Source organism: Camelus bactrianus, chromosome 26, assembly GCF_048773025.1.
Source record: "Camelus bactrianus isolate YW-2024 breed Bactrian camel chromosome 26, ASM4877302v1, whole genome shotgun sequence".
NCBI lineage: Eukaryota > Metazoa > Chordata > Mammalia > Artiodactyla > Camelidae > Camelus > Camelus bactrianus.
Genome location: NC_133564.1, coordinates 10,843,573 through 10,860,462, shown reverse-complemented (window position 1 = coordinate 10,860,462; position 16,890 = coordinate 10,843,573). Strand labels below are relative to the sequence as shown.

Genomic DNA, 16,890 nt, shown 5'->3' with positions numbered 1-16,890 from the left:
ATATCTTTTTAAAAATGTCATCCCGGTCATTCCTTCCCTAAATTATTCCAGTATTCCCTACCCCTCTTCCATGTTTTACTTTTCTTTGCACTTTTCACATTCTCACATGTATTACTTCTGCATCTTGTTTATTGTCTGTCTCCCACCTCGAGAAGGAAGGCAGAGACTTTTGTCTTCTGGATTTACTTCCACAGCTCCAGCAATTAGTGTAGCAGCTGGCACTGGTGAGGGCCTGCTAATTATGGAATGAATTGATACATGCAAAATTATTGAACAAAATGTTAGCATGACACATTCAGCGATGTATTAAAAAATACAGTACGACTCAGTTGGCGCTTTCTCAGGAATGCAAGTTTAGTTTAAAATTGAAAAAAAAAGTTCAAAATAGCAGATAAAAAGAAAAAACAAAATTATTTCAACAGATGGGGGAAAAGCATGTGATAGAATCCAAAATGGAAGAGACCTTCTTTAACCAATAAAACAATCATGAACATTACACTTAATGGTAAAACAACAGAGTAAAGTCAAGAGAAAGATCAGTAAAAAGTACAAATAATGAAGGAAAGAAAGCTCAGAATTTTCGTAGGTGGGATGCGTATCAGCACAAACTCAAAATAATTCACAGAATCAAAATAACTCAGAGGATCAAAAAAGAATTAAAAAAAAAATCCTAGATACAAAATAAGTATAAAAATACCAGTCAGAATCCCAATAAGGTAAATTGTGGAGTCAAAGAGTTTCTAAAATCTACATGTTGATGTAACAGGGCCACGAAAAGCATGAGACACACGCGAAGGGTGAAGAAATCGGGGGAATTTTCTCCACCACAACCCAAGGCAAACACCAAGGCCCGGGGACGCACCAACAGACCACAGCCCAGTGGAGCAGCATAGACAGTCCCCAGACAGACTCAGACCTCTGTGGGTGCTTGGTAATGACAAAGGTGACACTGTAGGTCCGATGAGAAAGAATCAACTCATTGGAAAATGGTACTGGGAAAACCTCATCAGTGAGTAAGTTGTCAGTCTCTTGCCAGTCTCTCTTCCAGGATCCACCATTGTGTTGACTTCCCTTCTCAGGAACCTCTCGGGCTCTTTTTCTTGTTGGTGTAGGGTCTTTATTTATTTCGGTGCACTTTGTGGAGTGACCAAAAGCCAAGGCTTGTGTTTACTTCACAGAGTTTAAATGAAAGTAAATTACTCACATATCATAGACTATCTCAAGAGCATCTGTCTTTGAAATTTTTGGACAAATGCTCATGTTTCAGAATGCATTGAAAATAGAGTCTCATAATTCCTTTTTTTCTCCCCCATGTGAAAAGCATATCGTTAATTCATTTGAGAAAATACGAATAGGAACTGGGTATGAGAAATGCTTCTTTGCGTACATAGGTATGTCAATAGCATGTCAATTCTGGGTTGAATATTTCAACCATCAGCTCTCTTTGAGAATCAATGGCCCTATTTCCATCATATCTAATGCTGAAAATGTTTCCTGTGCAAAGTAATCTTGATTGTTCTTAATAGTTTTCTCAAGAAAGGTGTTTTCCCCCGTGCCAGCACTCTGCTTCCTGTGCTTTCACTGACACTCATTAATAGAGCGGTTTCTCATTTGAGGTGTGGTGAAAGCCGGGTGATGGGGGGCAGCAGAATCCTCAGCCTTAAAGGATGATTGTTGCGAGCATATCCTGGGCCTCGGAGCACGGTTGCCATGGTGACCCTGCTGCTCTGCTAAGGCTGTTTCTCACTGTGGGAGGAAAGAAGCTCCCCTGCCAGCAGCTACGTGGGATTCTGGCAGCTGGAGAGAATACTAAGACGATGCTCTGCTCCCCCAGATGGGAGTTCTGAGAGCCTTCTTTAAAACCCTACTGGCAATTCAGTCCCCGCGGAAGAGTGGGGGCAGCTAGGATCTAGCCCATTACGAGGGCAGAACGTGCGTGCTGAAGTGCGTGTAGGTTCTTACTCCGAGTGAATGTTATGCAGACGATTAGGACTGAAATGGAAAGATTCTAGCCTGACCTGGTGGTCATGGAGGGTTAAAGGAATGTGTACTTATCCATGGGGGTAATATGATTCTGAGGGATTTAAATGGCAGCATTTAAATAGAAAGTGAAAAAAATTTTTTCTGTTTTATTTAGTGGTCTTAAACTCATTTGGAAGTGCCTGTTAACTCAGGGTTGTCAATTCGGGTTTATTCAGTATTGGGATTTATGTCATGTTTTTCTAAATGTAAAAGGCAGTACTCAGAGCTCTCGTTAGTGGTACAGACCGTGACGCGAATAGCAGCCCCTCCCGCCGTGTATCTGTGGGTAACTAGGCACTCGGCTTGCTTGCATGGAGGCTAGTATTGATCCAGCTAAACCACAGTAGCAAAGTTATGAAGTAAGTAGAAACCGACTCTAAATTGGTAATGGAATTAATCAGAAGTCTTCAGTGGCAGTTGGGTGACCATGTATGGGCTTAACACTTCATATGCTCCTAAGACATTCTCATCCTAATTTTATCTTCCTTCTGTTAAAATCTTCAGGTGTAGAAGCCAACAAAAGCCATTCCTATCTATGAATTTGATGCTTGGACTCTTTTCTGTATATTTGACCTCTATTCTTAAGGATTTCATGAATACCTTAATCTAGTTTGACTCCTCAGTGTCTGTGGTGGAAATCTCACACCTATATCGAATTCTTAAGAATAATAGGAAGAGAAATCACAAAGGAATGGGATTTGAGATCATGGGGCTATTTGAGGCAGTTGCCAAAATTAGGGGTAACTCTTCTTTGGGTTGATAACCAATTTTTTTTTCCTTTACTTTTAAATGATCAGTAAGATGAAATTGTTACACCATGGAGAGGCAGAGCCCAGTCCAAAGATTTTACTGCTACCCTGTTAATCTCTGCTCAGAACTGTGTTCAATGACATTCAGATACCACACACACTGGTCTCATCCATCTGCCAGTGAAATTTCTTCCTATCACACGATGTGTCAAGCTGTTCTAACCTTCTCTACTTCCCCACATTGTGTGTGTGTGTGTGTTGTGGAGGAATGTTCAGGAAACGACTTTCCCTGTATAAGCGAGAACAGTGGAAGTGGGGAGGGGTTCAGACTTCTTTTTTTTCCCCTCCTGAGGCAGATGACATAATCCATAATACTCTTAGGAAGTACTCTAGTTCAATGATCAATATTAAAACAGCAGACTAGCCCACCCTCTGAATAAAGTCACTTCACACAGGCGCTTGGCAAGCACTGCATGTTTCACATGTTGCTGTAAACATACATGCATTATAGATGAAGTACACACAGATCTTCCTATGACTTACGTACAACAAATAACAACCCATTTTCCAGTATCATTTGTTATTTGTTTCTGAAGAAAGCAAAAGTCAATTATGTGGAGAGTTTTTGAGAAGTTTCAGCATTACAGAAGGAAATTTGATCAAAAATTTCCAGAAGAAAAGTAGAAGGAATAGGGTATGTATGGTGAGGGACCTCTGGAGGTGGACAGAGGTGAAACTGAGATCCCCTTAGCTTGTCAGCCCTCTGACTTAAATTTCCCTTTCTCACCAGGGGCTGGCAAATAGTATCTCATCAGTATTTCTCACCGCAAAGCATATATACTTAAGCATTTCTAGTTAATATCTTAGAAGAAGGTATCTAAGAGTTGACAAGAAGATTCTGATACTGACTTCGCATACTAGTAACCGTGGTTAACTGATGTCTTAGGCTAGTGTAAAGCCATCTTCTGGAAATGAAAGGCCAAAGTGGCAGAACTTCAAAAAACAAAAGTAATTACTGTGGGCAAACAATTTTTGGAAACAATGTTACAACACAATAATAGTTAATATTAATAATAGTTAAAATGGCATTCGGTAATGGGAGATGTAACGTTTACTGAGTAGTTACTCTGTGTCATGCACTGCTTTCCATATTAACTCATTTAATACAAGAACCATTTGAGGGAACTTTTTACTGTTGCCTTTTTGTAAATGATGCATTCAAAAGAATAAACTTGCCAAAAACCACACAGCGGAGGAGTCACAATTCTAACCTGCCCAGTTTTCTCTCTCCTGCTGTGCTGGCATCTTCCTCGTGTTTTACTTACCATTCTCCAAGGCAAGAGAGAGATTTTGCATTAAGAGCCACTATAAAAATACTAAATGTAAACCTCTGAACTCAAAACATTCTCAATAATTTGCCTTCCTATATGCAGGGCTCAGATACCATCTAGCCTGTTCTCTTTCATTTTTAAAAGTCACTGGGCAAAGTTCACTAAATTGGATTCACACATGACTGACAGTTTTCACTCACTGGGTAGAAAATATGGTCCTAGGGAGTTCCAAAGAATACATGTCATGGAAATAAAAACTTAACCACGTGAAATTTGAAAGCAGTAGAGTCAAGAGAGAATGCTATGCATGCATGTATAGTGAAGATTAATTATTATAGGAAAGCTGGGTTGGGAAGGAAAGGCTTCTCTTGGTTTTGGAGTGACAGAGGAAGCCATCGGCGGCAGAAGTAAGCATTCTGTTGTCCACAGAGGATGGAGTTATGGTTAAGGAAGTTGATTTTTATACCCTCCGGGACACCCCAGGACTTGATTTACATGGGCAATCTGATGTCATCTATACATGCATTTATACTTTCCATAATGCTTAAGTTTGAAAAGTTTAATTAGATTGACAAAAATATGAGCAGCTCACTTTTTCCTGTTGCTGTTTTGCAGGGTGTTTTGAGTGCTGTATTAAATGCCTGGGCGGCATCCCCTACGCCTCTCTGATTGCCACCATCCTGCTCTACGCTGGAGTCGCCCTGTTCTGCGGCTGTGGTCATGAAGCGCTCTCTGGAACTGTCAACATCCTGCAGACCTACTTCGAGATGGCCAGAACTGCCGGGGACACGCTGGACGTCTTCACCATGTAGGTCATTCTAGTATCGCTTCTTATTTTGAGAATGTATGTGCACACTGCTGCGTGGTGAACAAACAGGGGTCTAGAGTCAAGAGAGGCAGCAATACATAGAAGGAAAAAGTACTCCTAGGGTATGTACATGAATCCAAAGAACATGGACCATTACTGTGAATACAGGCAGACACACAGCAGAAGATCAGAGGCCAGCTTAATCTGGACTTAATTTGTGTTTTAATTTGACTGTAAAGTTTCATCCAAAATTCAGTGGTTATTTAGTGGAACACTTGCATTTCTCTTGATCTTCTAATTTGAGTGGAGGCTATTCTAATAGAACAGAACAGAGTACAGATAACAGAGCCAGGTATAAGTGTATACTCTGCTGCTGATTCTAGGAAAATCACCCAACCTCTATGGCTACTCCCAACCTTTTAAAACCTTTAATTCAACCACGGGTATGATAGCATCGTTCTCTCCCTGCCTCCTAGAAATGATGTGATTACCTGAGCAAACATTGTGACAGGTGCTCACTGACTTCTGTAAAAGGGTAAAATCTAAGATATTGAATGCCTTTTTGCCAGCACCAATTGCTTAAAATGTCCATTTCACCCAGAAATGTCAACTCCTGGGATCCCTGAATTATGGTGGTGTTAATATTTTTTTAAAAATATAACTCAAGCATAGCCTGGAAGCAGAAAAGAGTTGGCTGTTGAAGTTTCAGTCCCTTACTGCCTAATTTTACAGAGAGCAAAAGTTTAATATTAAATTACAGAATTGTTTTTCAAATAAATTCTCAATTTGGGTCATTTATTTAACAGTTTCTGGCCCACACAAGGAAAATAAATTATGTATTCCCTTTACGTTATAATCCCAGCTGGTGGTAAACTCTCTACTGCAGTAGCCACTGTAGTGTGTGTTACCCCTACTTACTACATTTATTTCACGCTTCTTGCTGCTATGTGATTATGCTTTTCTCATTGTTCTATTTTGTCATTCTCAATAAAGTCAAACTATCTTAATTTACACACACTTCTTTCTGGAGTAAGATGTTTCTAGAGTTACAAATGGTAGTGGTTACATGGCTGGTTAGGATGACTTTGCTTTTGACTCTTACTACTCCACTGAAAAGAGGTTAATCACGATTCTTATTCACCCAGGGCAATCCCGTCTGACCTGGTGTAATTATAACCTAAGACCCTCATCTAAGACAACAGTTGATCAACCTGGACAATGTTCCAGGTAGAAGACAGCTTCTCTCCAACTCCAGTATCAGAAGATATGTCATACTGCTAAATTTTTAGAATAATCCATCAGCCACAATCAGATTGTCTTGAACACAGTATTGCTCACAAATTACATTTGTTCTTTTATTCATTAATGTTGCTGAGTTCCATGAAAATGAAAAGACGTGCACATTTCCATCAAGGAACAGAGCGAGAATTCCCTACTTGGGAGGTGGAGGGCTTGTCCCCTTGGACATGGTGATAGTAAAACTTACAGGAAAAAGAAAGTTGAGACAATTTATGTTTATCTAAGATATATTGCCACTTAAAATTTGAGACAGGTTGGTTGTAAAATAAAAAATATAACACAGTGTGTGGTCGTGGGAACCCTCTGACCGCCACAGACACGTGGTGATCAAGAGGAGGCGGGAGGTGACTGGCCACTCAGATAAGAAATTAAACTATTTAAACATAGTCTCTGACTCTGAACTGTCAATTTAGAGCTTCATCAATGTCACTAATAAATGGAAGTGAAGAATTAATAGCAAATTTTAAGAATTATCTAAAAAAGGGAGAAGGGAATTTTATCACTTATATTTCCCAATGTAACTTTATTTTACAAATCAGTTCTGAAAATTCAGCATTATCCATTAAATTGAATTTCTTAAACCCATAGTAGACAGTTTATCAATTTCCACTGAATCAGGTATATATCATGAATTGATCCTTGAGAGTTTATAAATGATACTCATCATTTCAAATATAATTAAACTGTCTGAAAATGCTTTGGCTCACTGAAGGTTAGTTTAGAAAGAGCCTTAAGAAAATGATCGCATAGATTATATTTTAATGTGACAATGCTGACATTTTCTTTCTAGTTTTATCTCAGCCTAAACTGGACAAAATATGTTTTCACTGTGCATTATTTTAAGCTACCACAGATGTCCTTAAAATCTACAGATTCTCTGTATTCAGGCTACATCCAAATTGCTAACTTTAGTTACAGAATAGAAGTTTGTAAGAAATCATAAGCCTAATAACTGGTGTGAGATGATTGTGATTCTGGTAGATAAATCTATTAGAAACCAACTGTCAGCAAGTTTATTTGACATTTAGACAGCATATCACAGGGCTTGACAAAAGCTCTGAGGGGTGGGTGGGACGGTGGGGCTTCAGAAGAGAAATCAGAGATCATACGCTTAATTTGGTACTTTTACCTTTGGCCTCATATTAGAAGTTAAATGTGGAGTCAGTAATGCATTTTTGGAATGGGAAGAATACCACTTGGATTGGAATAAAAGCAAGTTTTTTCTCTCTTTTCATATTTCCAAATTCCTTATACCAAGCCTTGCGGAGATACTAAATGAATTAAGCTTGTCTCCCTGTCGGCAAACAGCCCATGAAAACACAGAGGGAAGAACCGTACCAGGGACTACCGGGTACGATCAGGGCCGATCGATGCCGTCAAAGCCACATGGAGGTTTAGAGGAGGCAGAGTTTACTCTGTGTGAGGCTGCCTCACGGGGATATTAGAGGACTCAACAAAATGAGGGGCAAACTTAGGACGCAGAAGTGAGTGAGAGATGCGTTTGCAGGTAATACAGTTTGCTTGGAAATAAGCTAAGTTTGGAGAAGAACGTCTAAGAGAATGATCGTGGAGAAAAGACTTGTTTGCCAACTTTAGTAATTTACAGGGTCTATTTTTTCCCCGTAGTTCTCAGGCTTGAGTCAACCAAAGTAAGCCCTCCTACCTCATATACTTATAAAGGAAAAGACACCTGTTCACTGGCTGTGTGAACTAAAAGATAAAACTAGTTGCCCGAGCCCCCAGTCTTCCACCTGTGGTCCTCTGGATCCAAGGAGTTTCTCCCTTCTTTATCTCGGCTTCTCTGTCTCTCCACTGCCTCCTCCTTCTTAAACACACACCAGTGTCCGTGTGCTCAGTATCTCCAAGTCCACAAGGAGACGTGGAAGGGCTAACACACTGAAATATGCCTATTCTGTTTAATCAGTCGTCTGTTTAGCATGTAAAACCCACTTCTCATAAATAGGTTTGCAGATAATCTCCATTTTCATGCAGTCTATATTTTAGGCATGTAATTCTAAACACTAACCGCCCTCCCCAATAGAAGGTGACCTGGATTGTAGCTGCAGCATCTTCAGCTGATGTCACCTGTTAAAACATGTTGTCATATTCCATTTGAGATGTAGGGACCTCCATGGAGAGAGAAAAGCGTGAATTTCACAAATATTTTGTGACCCCCTTGATATGTTTTTAAGTATTACTTTGTCCCTCCCTGTTGACTTGGTTTCCCAGAAGCTTTTCATCCCTTAATTTGTCAGTGTGGTCCTTCAAGTCCATGGTCATTTGTTGGCTCCAAATTGTTGTGGCAGTGAGTGTGTAACTTGCCCCACTGCTGCACTCACCTGCAGCTTCTGTCAGCTTGGCGTAGCCATGGGCCCCCTCAGCCCTGGACACAGCTCCCTGCCCTGCCACTCGGTGCAGGGCAGTGAGGAGATCTGTTTTCTGATCTGTGGTTCACTTTCTGCTGTGAGGGCCCCTCAGCAAGCTGTTATTATTGTGCTCAAAGATTTCACTTGATGACTGAACAAGATGTAGGACTGGCATTTTACTTCCACGAAGCAGATTCTTACAGAACAATGAAATGTGGAACCTGTTTAGAAAATTAGATATCAGACCATGCAAACCACTGATTTTTCAAAGGGATTTGACTTCTTGAATAACTCTCCTGAGAACTGAGCAAGGGATAGACTTATGCAAACACACACACACACACACACGCACACACACGGTATCATTTATTAGCCAGGGATTGTATTTTGGTTGCAACAAGTTATAGTGAGAATCCAAGATCTGAGACCACTGATTTCCAGAGTGAATATGTTGTATTTTCCAAATTTTGTAAGTGTGACCTGAGGGCAGTGCTTCGAAAACTGAATTTATTAGATGAAGAATTCTTTGATATTTAACGCACACATAAAAATTAGTCCCAATTTGCCTAAAACAAAAGCAGGCAGTCAGCTCAGATAAAATAGACATGTTGGGTTTTCTCTCAACTAAATTCATGTGCGTATAAAGCTCTAAGTTTGCTTGTTTTTCATGTTTTTTCCTTGGAAGTTAATGAAATAGGAAAGCTATCAGTATTTTAGTGGATGGAGGCGGGAGGGTGTAGCTCAAGTGGTAGAGAGCATGCGTAGCATACACAAGGTCCTGGGTTCAATCCCCAGTGTCTCCCCTAAAAAAAATAAATAAATATTAACCCAATTATCTCCCCTATAAATAAAAAAAAAATAATTTTTTAATTTTTTTTTTTTTTGGCAGGGGAAGTAATTAAGTTTACTTTATTTTTGAAGGAGATGCCAGGGATGGAACCCAGAACCCCGTGCATGCCAAGCATGTGCTCTGCCACTTGAGCTACACCCTCCCCCCAGCAAAATTGTATTTTTAATTAAAAAAAAATTTAGTGGATGGGAGTGAGAACGGAAAGAAAGCAAGAATCCATGACGAGACAAAAAGCACCTGACAGAAGTCGCAGCAGTGTGCAGACTGTCTGTTCTGGCATAGAAGGTTGCCAGTCAAACCAGGTTGCTGAAGTCTTCTGCTTGCAGAAGTTTGAAGACCAGACAAATTAGTACTGATGTGAGGTTACTGATTAGTCTTGGGGAGTAAAACTAATTTCAGTCCTAGCTTGAGCTTATAAACAGTGAGCATCTCCTTAGGCAATGTTTCAGCCAGGCTAGTACTCCTCAAATTAAATCCACTGCTATGAAACAACAACAACAAAACCAAATACGTAAATACCATGAAGGATTGGGTAGAGCGGCATCACAGGGTGGTTGGCAAGGGCACTGATTCTGGGGCCAAGCGCTCTGGCTTGTTTCATGTGGTCTCTGCCCCTTTCTGCCTCTTCCCTTAGACAAATCAAGTAATCTGTCTGCCTCGGTCCCTCATCAGTGAAAGGGGCTTACTAATGCTGCCTACTTCCTGAAGTTGTTACTGGATAAAATGAGCTTGCATTTTAAAACAGTTGTAGGAGGGCTGGCATCTCGTAAGCACTGTAGGACTGCTGATGAAGATGATGGTGATGATGATGATGGAGAAGATGGTGATGATCATGACGACGATGGCTCCCCTGAAGCTGTGTCACAATTCTAATGCCCACTGTCCTGCGTCCTAAAGTCTGTTCATCCCTGGACACACCCTACTTACCATAACACTCTTACTGATTTACTGTTTGACTAGAGTAGACATTTCAGCCAAGGTAAGCACCTGAGTGGGTTTCAGACTAGATTAGATTTCAGAGATCTCATTTCTATTCTCTTTTCTAAAATCCAGGAAGACAGCAACTCTAGAAAAAAAAATTTACAAACGAGAACGTGATGATTTCATTCAAATAATATTTGAAGGGTTATCAGGCAAGAGGAAACTTGCTTTGTTCTTTGTGGCTCAAAGAAAGAGATTTGGGCCAATGGATTTCAGTTTTGGGGAAATAGTTTTTTGGCTCAGAATAAAGAACCTTTCAAAAAGTCAGAGTTTTCTGAAGAGTACACGGGCTGCCTGGGAATACAGTGATTTGCCTGTCAGTGAAGGTGCTTAGACGAGGCTGACCTCGGTACTGAGTCCCCAGGACCCCCAGGACTGAGATGCCTACAATCTCTAATGCACTTGCTAAGCCGTAGTCTTCTTCATTCAAGAACAGCTACTCTAGGATTCGTGCTTAGTCTGCTATTTGGGTTATGGTGCATATCTAGTATGGAAATACATTTTAAACGCCTTGAACTCATTATATTTCTATAGTGTTCTTGTTTTCAGATATTCAGATATCTCTTTTTCAGGCCAGTCTTCTATCGGGTTTGTCTTTTAATGAATTCACTTACTCAGCAAAAAATACAGGGTTATACTGTGCGCCACTCACTGCGCTAATCTGGAGGGACGCAAAGTAGAACAAGACAAGCCCTTTTTCCTCTAGTCCTGACGTAGGAAAGTCATGTCAGCAAAGTGCTGTCCACGTCAGACTCAGCAGATAAGAGTGAGCTGATTTCTAGGATACATCAGATTAATGAAACAGAGTGGAGAAGCCACAATAATTAGTTCCACATGGTATTGGCAGAGACATACATGTAAGTATGTATAAGTACATATAATATTAGGTTTCTACTCACATTTTTTATCAAATTTTTTTCAGATGGATTTACAGTTAAAATTCAAGAGTAAACTACTTTGTAAAAGCTAGAAGAAAATATAGATTTAAGATTTCACTGTTAGTATGGGGCAAGAAGAAGTAGGTAAGCAATATAAGAAATCACAAAGGGAAATGTATAGATTTGACAATAAAAATTAAATTTTACTCATCACAGTAGTATTTAAAAACATTAAAAGGTATGCAAAAACTGAGAAAAAAATTTACCTCTTACATGACAGGAGTTCCCAATTTTAGTCAACACAGAATTGAGTCAACAAAAAGATACATATTCCAGTAGGAAAATTGGCAAAAAAGAAAAATACATTTCATTGACGAATACAAATGATTAATAGCTTACAAATACATGTTCATTCACACTACTGAACTAGGAAAATTAATTAAAATGATCCCGTTACTTTTAAACTTCAATTTATTAGAAAAATTAAATGGCAATACTCAGTATTGGGAAACAGACAATAAGCCCTCTTACTCATTATCAGAGCATCTTTATTTTGGCACAAACTTTCTGGGCACCATTTCCACAACACATGCCTTAAAATTTTCTAGGAGTTTATCCCAGGGAAATAACCTACACGGCCCAGAGATTTGTCTACAGTGATCATCATTACCATCCTGTTTGTCATAGTGATGCAACAAATTACAACTGAGTGGATTAGAATAACATACATGTATTTTTTTTTAATCATTCTGGAGGTCAGAAGTCTGAAATGGGTCATACTGGGCTTATTGAAATGGGGTGAAATCAAGGTATTGGCAGGGCTGCAGTCCATCTGGAGGCTCTAGGGCAGAATCCATGCTTGTACTTGTTTTAGCTTCCAGAGACCCCCTGCATTCCTTGGCTCGTGGCCCCCTTCCATCTTCAAAGCCAGCAGTGGAGCATCTTCAGATCTCTCTCTGGACCTGACCCTGACTTTCCTGCACCTCTCTTTCACTAATTATCATGACCCTCGTAGTTATATAACACAGGATAAGCTCTGAATCTCAAAATCACTAATTTGATCACATTTGCCAAGTCCCATTCACCAAGGTGACTGGAGATTCGATGTGGACATCATTGCAGGGGCCATTAGCCTTCCTACCACTGAACAAAAGCAGAGAATTGGTAAAAACATGTCATGATCCCTTCGTATAGTAGAATCTACTATAATCTTTAAAAAATATCTTGATAAAATTATGTAATAGTGTCACGGAGTTCATTGTAATTTGTATTTTAAAACTGGGAGAATAAACAGTGAATAGTCTGCTTTTCTGGTTTTATTTCTACAGTGAACATAGTTTGCTTTTAAAATCAGTAAAACAGTTGTTTACAGAAACACTGTCAAATTTGAGAGTTTGCATTTAGAAAAGAAGTTAAGTACTTTCATCATCTCCTTTAGAAGCAGGATAACATGAATTGCTACTGTGCAAAGCAAACGGAGTGTACTGCAAGTAAGACTTCTCATGATTCTCTGCTATTTGGTCCCACGCTACATAAGCAGTGACTTCATGGCCAGAGAGTTATTAATGCATTTTGTTGACATATCATTGACAGAAAATTCATTTTTATACATAACAAGAGTTTAATTTTCCTACTATCATATTTGAAGTCCTTTGTTCTGTTAAGTTCATATATTGCACATTGATTAAGAAAGAATACTTTTGTGATAAAATAGAGGGATTCAAGCCAGTAAGATAATGTCAAGTGTATTGTAATGCGACTTTCTGACTCTGAGGATGGAGAAGGGGTCACTGGCCAAAGATGGCCAGGGTGCAGCTACAGAGCATAAGGAAACTCTGCCCTGGAGTCTCTGGAGGAAGGGAGGCTCTGTCAGCACCTTGACTTCAGCCCAGTGAAACTGGTCTCACAATTATGACCTCCAAAGCTATAAAAAAATAAATGTGCGTTAAGCCACCAACCCTGCGGTAATCTGTTAGATTACCCTCAATGCCCTTGGCAAACAGAATGTGTAGTATGTAGATTTTTCAGACAGTGGAAATCAGTCACTAGACACTTGCTCTGGCGCACTGAACGTTAGCAGCTCTTCCTGCTCTTTTCACGCGCAGCAAGTTCACTTATGCTGTTACATGTATTCTTTTAAAAATATTGTCACGGCACCCAGAGTTTCTAAGTCTGAATCAGCGGATGCGACCATCCTGTTCCCTCCTTTCCCCCCTTGTATAAAGTCAACAGGATCTCCCCATCATTTCCTCACACCTCATCTATTCCACTCGCAAATTAATGAGAAGAGAGAGTAAAAATCAAGTTTGACAATGTGAAAAAAAGGGCAATTTTCTTACAAGTGGACCTCAGAAACAGAATTACAGCTAATATGTATGCTTCTCCACAAACCATGGCTGCACAACTAGTTTTGTTTCTGGAGGCAGCAAAACTGATTAATTTATAATTTTTTTTTCTTTCCAAAGGGCTTTGGGGTGCCCACATGATATCTAAAAGAACAGAGAAATCCATCTGAACTTTACAGACAATACGTGTGTCTCTCCCCCTTAAATACAGGGGCACTCAGTTGTGAGAAAACAGGGACTACCTTCCCATTTCTCTATGGAACCATGCTATAACTTGGCTCAGGCCCAATTAATATTCATTATATAATATCCATTAGTGGTTCTGCCTAAAAAATTTAATTGTCAAAATTGTAACTTATCTGTAAAACTATTTTTTTTTATTTTTGACATTAACAGCAGCAGAAATGATTAATGATGGTTTACATAAGTGTAAAATAAAACACAACTATAATAGACTATAATAAAAATATGAGGCTGTCATTTTACCAAAAATGAATGCATCATTAACCATAAAGCTTTCTCCCTCTTGTAACATAAGTTTTAAAAAACTCAGTTGTATACAGAAATGTTTCTACTTGATATTTTGTCATAAATAGAGCAATTATATGATGATCATCCTACTTACTAAATTCATTTCAGCAAAACCCTTTAGAAATAAGATTCTCTGCTTATCTAGGACTACCTGGTGTGAACTGGGGAAGGCGAGATGATGCCAGGAAAGAGGAGGAAACTTACTAACAGGAAAAACCCTTGTTACCAAACACTAAGGTAGCGGAACAAAACGTACAAACATTAGGCATATAAAGCAAAAAGGTTTTAACATCCAACCTCAGCTATGAACGTACGTATTCCATAGCTCTCCATCCGAAGGAACCCTGAGCACGTGGGAGTCAACTGCTGCAGATCAGCCATGAAGAATTATTGAACTAAACCGCATGGTCTTTTCTCCCCCAGGATCGACATCTTCAAGTACGTGATCTACGGCATCGCAGCTGCGTTCTTCGTGTACGGCATTTTGCTGATGGTGGAGGGTTTCTTCACGACTGGGGCCATCAAGGATCTCTATGGGGATTTCAAAATCACCGCTTGCGGCAGATGTGTGAGCGCCTGGGTAAGTTCTCTGTCTCTGCTCAGAGCTGATGGTGGGTTTATTTCGATAGCACACAGGTGTTTGTGTTCATCTGCCAAGAACTGAAGTATTTTTTTTAACACGGTAACATTCCCTCCTGTGATGGCTGTTTTACATCTTAATAATATTATTTTCTAAATTAAGATTATTCCATGTGAAAATTCAGGTTCAAATTCTCAACTCATCTGCAACACAACTCACTTTGCTTCTAGAGGCAGCAAACTGTTGATTGATTTATGATTTTTTTTGTTCCCAAATGGCTCTGGGCTCTGTACACAATATTTAGAATAACAGAAAAACCCATCTGCAATGTATAGACAATACATGCCTCTCCTCCTTAAATCTGTGTTTCTGTATTTTGCTCTAAATTTTAGGAGGAACTGTATTATGTAATTTCTGTTTAATACTGACATAAATGAAGTAAGTCAGACAAAGACAAATACTGCATATCACTTCTATGTGGAATCTAAAAAAATGATATAAATGAACTTATTTATAAAACAGAAACAGACTCTCAGTCACAGAAGGAAAACTGTGGTTACCAAAGGGGAAAGAAGAGGGGAAGGATAAATTTGAGACTAGCAGCTATAAGCTACTATATATAAACTAGATTAAAAAAAAACCAAGTTCCCACTATATAGCACAGGAACTATATTCAGTATCTTGTAACAAACTGTAATGGAAAATTAAAAATAACAATCATGTTAAAACTTTATCATAAATAAACTGTACATAGCAGGATAATACTCTATAAACCTCTATTTTCTTTTTACAGAATACTCAAAACTCTCAATTTCTGATTTGATTAATATAAAGTTGAATCTCAGAAATTGACGCCCACTGAACATTTTTAAAGAAATATCCCATAACTAATGAATTTTTAATTTCTACTTATAAAAGTACTCTAGTTTAAATTAAGTCATTTGCAGGTATTTATTTTTTCAATCAAAATTCATAATAAAGCTAGAAATTCATCTCAAGGATATATTAAAAATGTCCTCAAATGTGTAGATTTTCATGAATCCCAGTGTAACATCCTGAATACATTCACTGGCAGTAACTGCTGCTACTGTGTGTAACCCTGATTTTATATGTTCAGGTGACATTGCAAATAGAAATACAATTTTTAAGTTGGTTCAATTGATTTTAATGTGTAGCAGTTATAATTACATGTAATTGTAATTTCCATACATATAGTAGTTACAGTTAAATACGCCACTAGATTGGAGATGAAATATAACCATGGATTACAAATGGTTTTAAAATATTGATTGGCTAATAGATACACTTCTTTTCCAACAGGAGTTTCATGCCCACTGTACTAGAAATAATCTCAATGCAAAAGGTATTTATTTTCACATTTTCTTTTAGGAAAAAAGCAAGAGCTATATATTTTTTCTGACTTTGCCTTTAAATCAGTAACATTTTACAAAACATCCCAAGCTACACCACATTTTTGAGACTTTCTTTGTCTCTTTTTCCCATTTTGAGATTAACTACTATAGTTTATGTTTTTACATTAGTTTATGGGGAAACTAATTATATTAAAGGTATAAAAACTGAAAGCTCACCAAGGAATGACTAAGCCTAGTCGTATTACATTGGGGTCCTTGGTCAAAAGAACATGTCTCAGACGATTACAACGCAGTTGATAATAAAATAGCATTTACTAAAAGGACGTTTCTTCTATAGTAATATTTGCTGGGATAGATGCCAGTGATGCTTTTATCTTTAATATAATTCGATTTTGTTTGAATTCTGCTTTCATTAGAAAAAAATTAAATCTCTTCGGATCAATTTTCTTGGCATCCGTTACAAAGATTGAGGTACCATCCTGGGCACTGGTGATGTAAAAAGACACAAGACAGTGTCTGTGCCCCTGGGGCGTCCCCAGCCCTCTGGGAGCCGTTAAGAGATGTGTTCGTGAGCACATACGTGCTGAGCGTATTGATGAACGTGGGTAACTTACTGTGTTTGCACAGAGAGAAGGTGATTGAAGTCTGTGAGAGAGATACTGTTGACCAGCCCCCATCCAAGGCTGGGTACAGTACACATTGTTGACACATGGGAAACTTTAATTACTAATGAATCAGTGAGTAAGGGACTCTTGGTCTGGGGTTTGGAGGATAGAA

General features: G+C 38.9%; 1 protein-coding gene across 1 annotated transcript in view; it reads left to right on the top strand.

Moving 5' to 3' along the window:
* The window catches only part of GPM6A (glycoprotein M6A), a 222,321-nt gene that overhangs the window by 186,859 nt on the left and 18,572 nt on the right, over positions 1–16,890 (top strand). The window contains exons 2-3 of the mRNA XM_010953333.2: positions 4,718–4,910; positions 14,584–14,740. Of these exons, the coding sequence (XP_010951635.1) occupies positions 4,718–4,910; positions 14,584–14,740 (350 nt within the window). The remainder of the gene's footprint in view (positions 1–4,717; positions 4,911–14,583; positions 14,741–16,890) is intronic.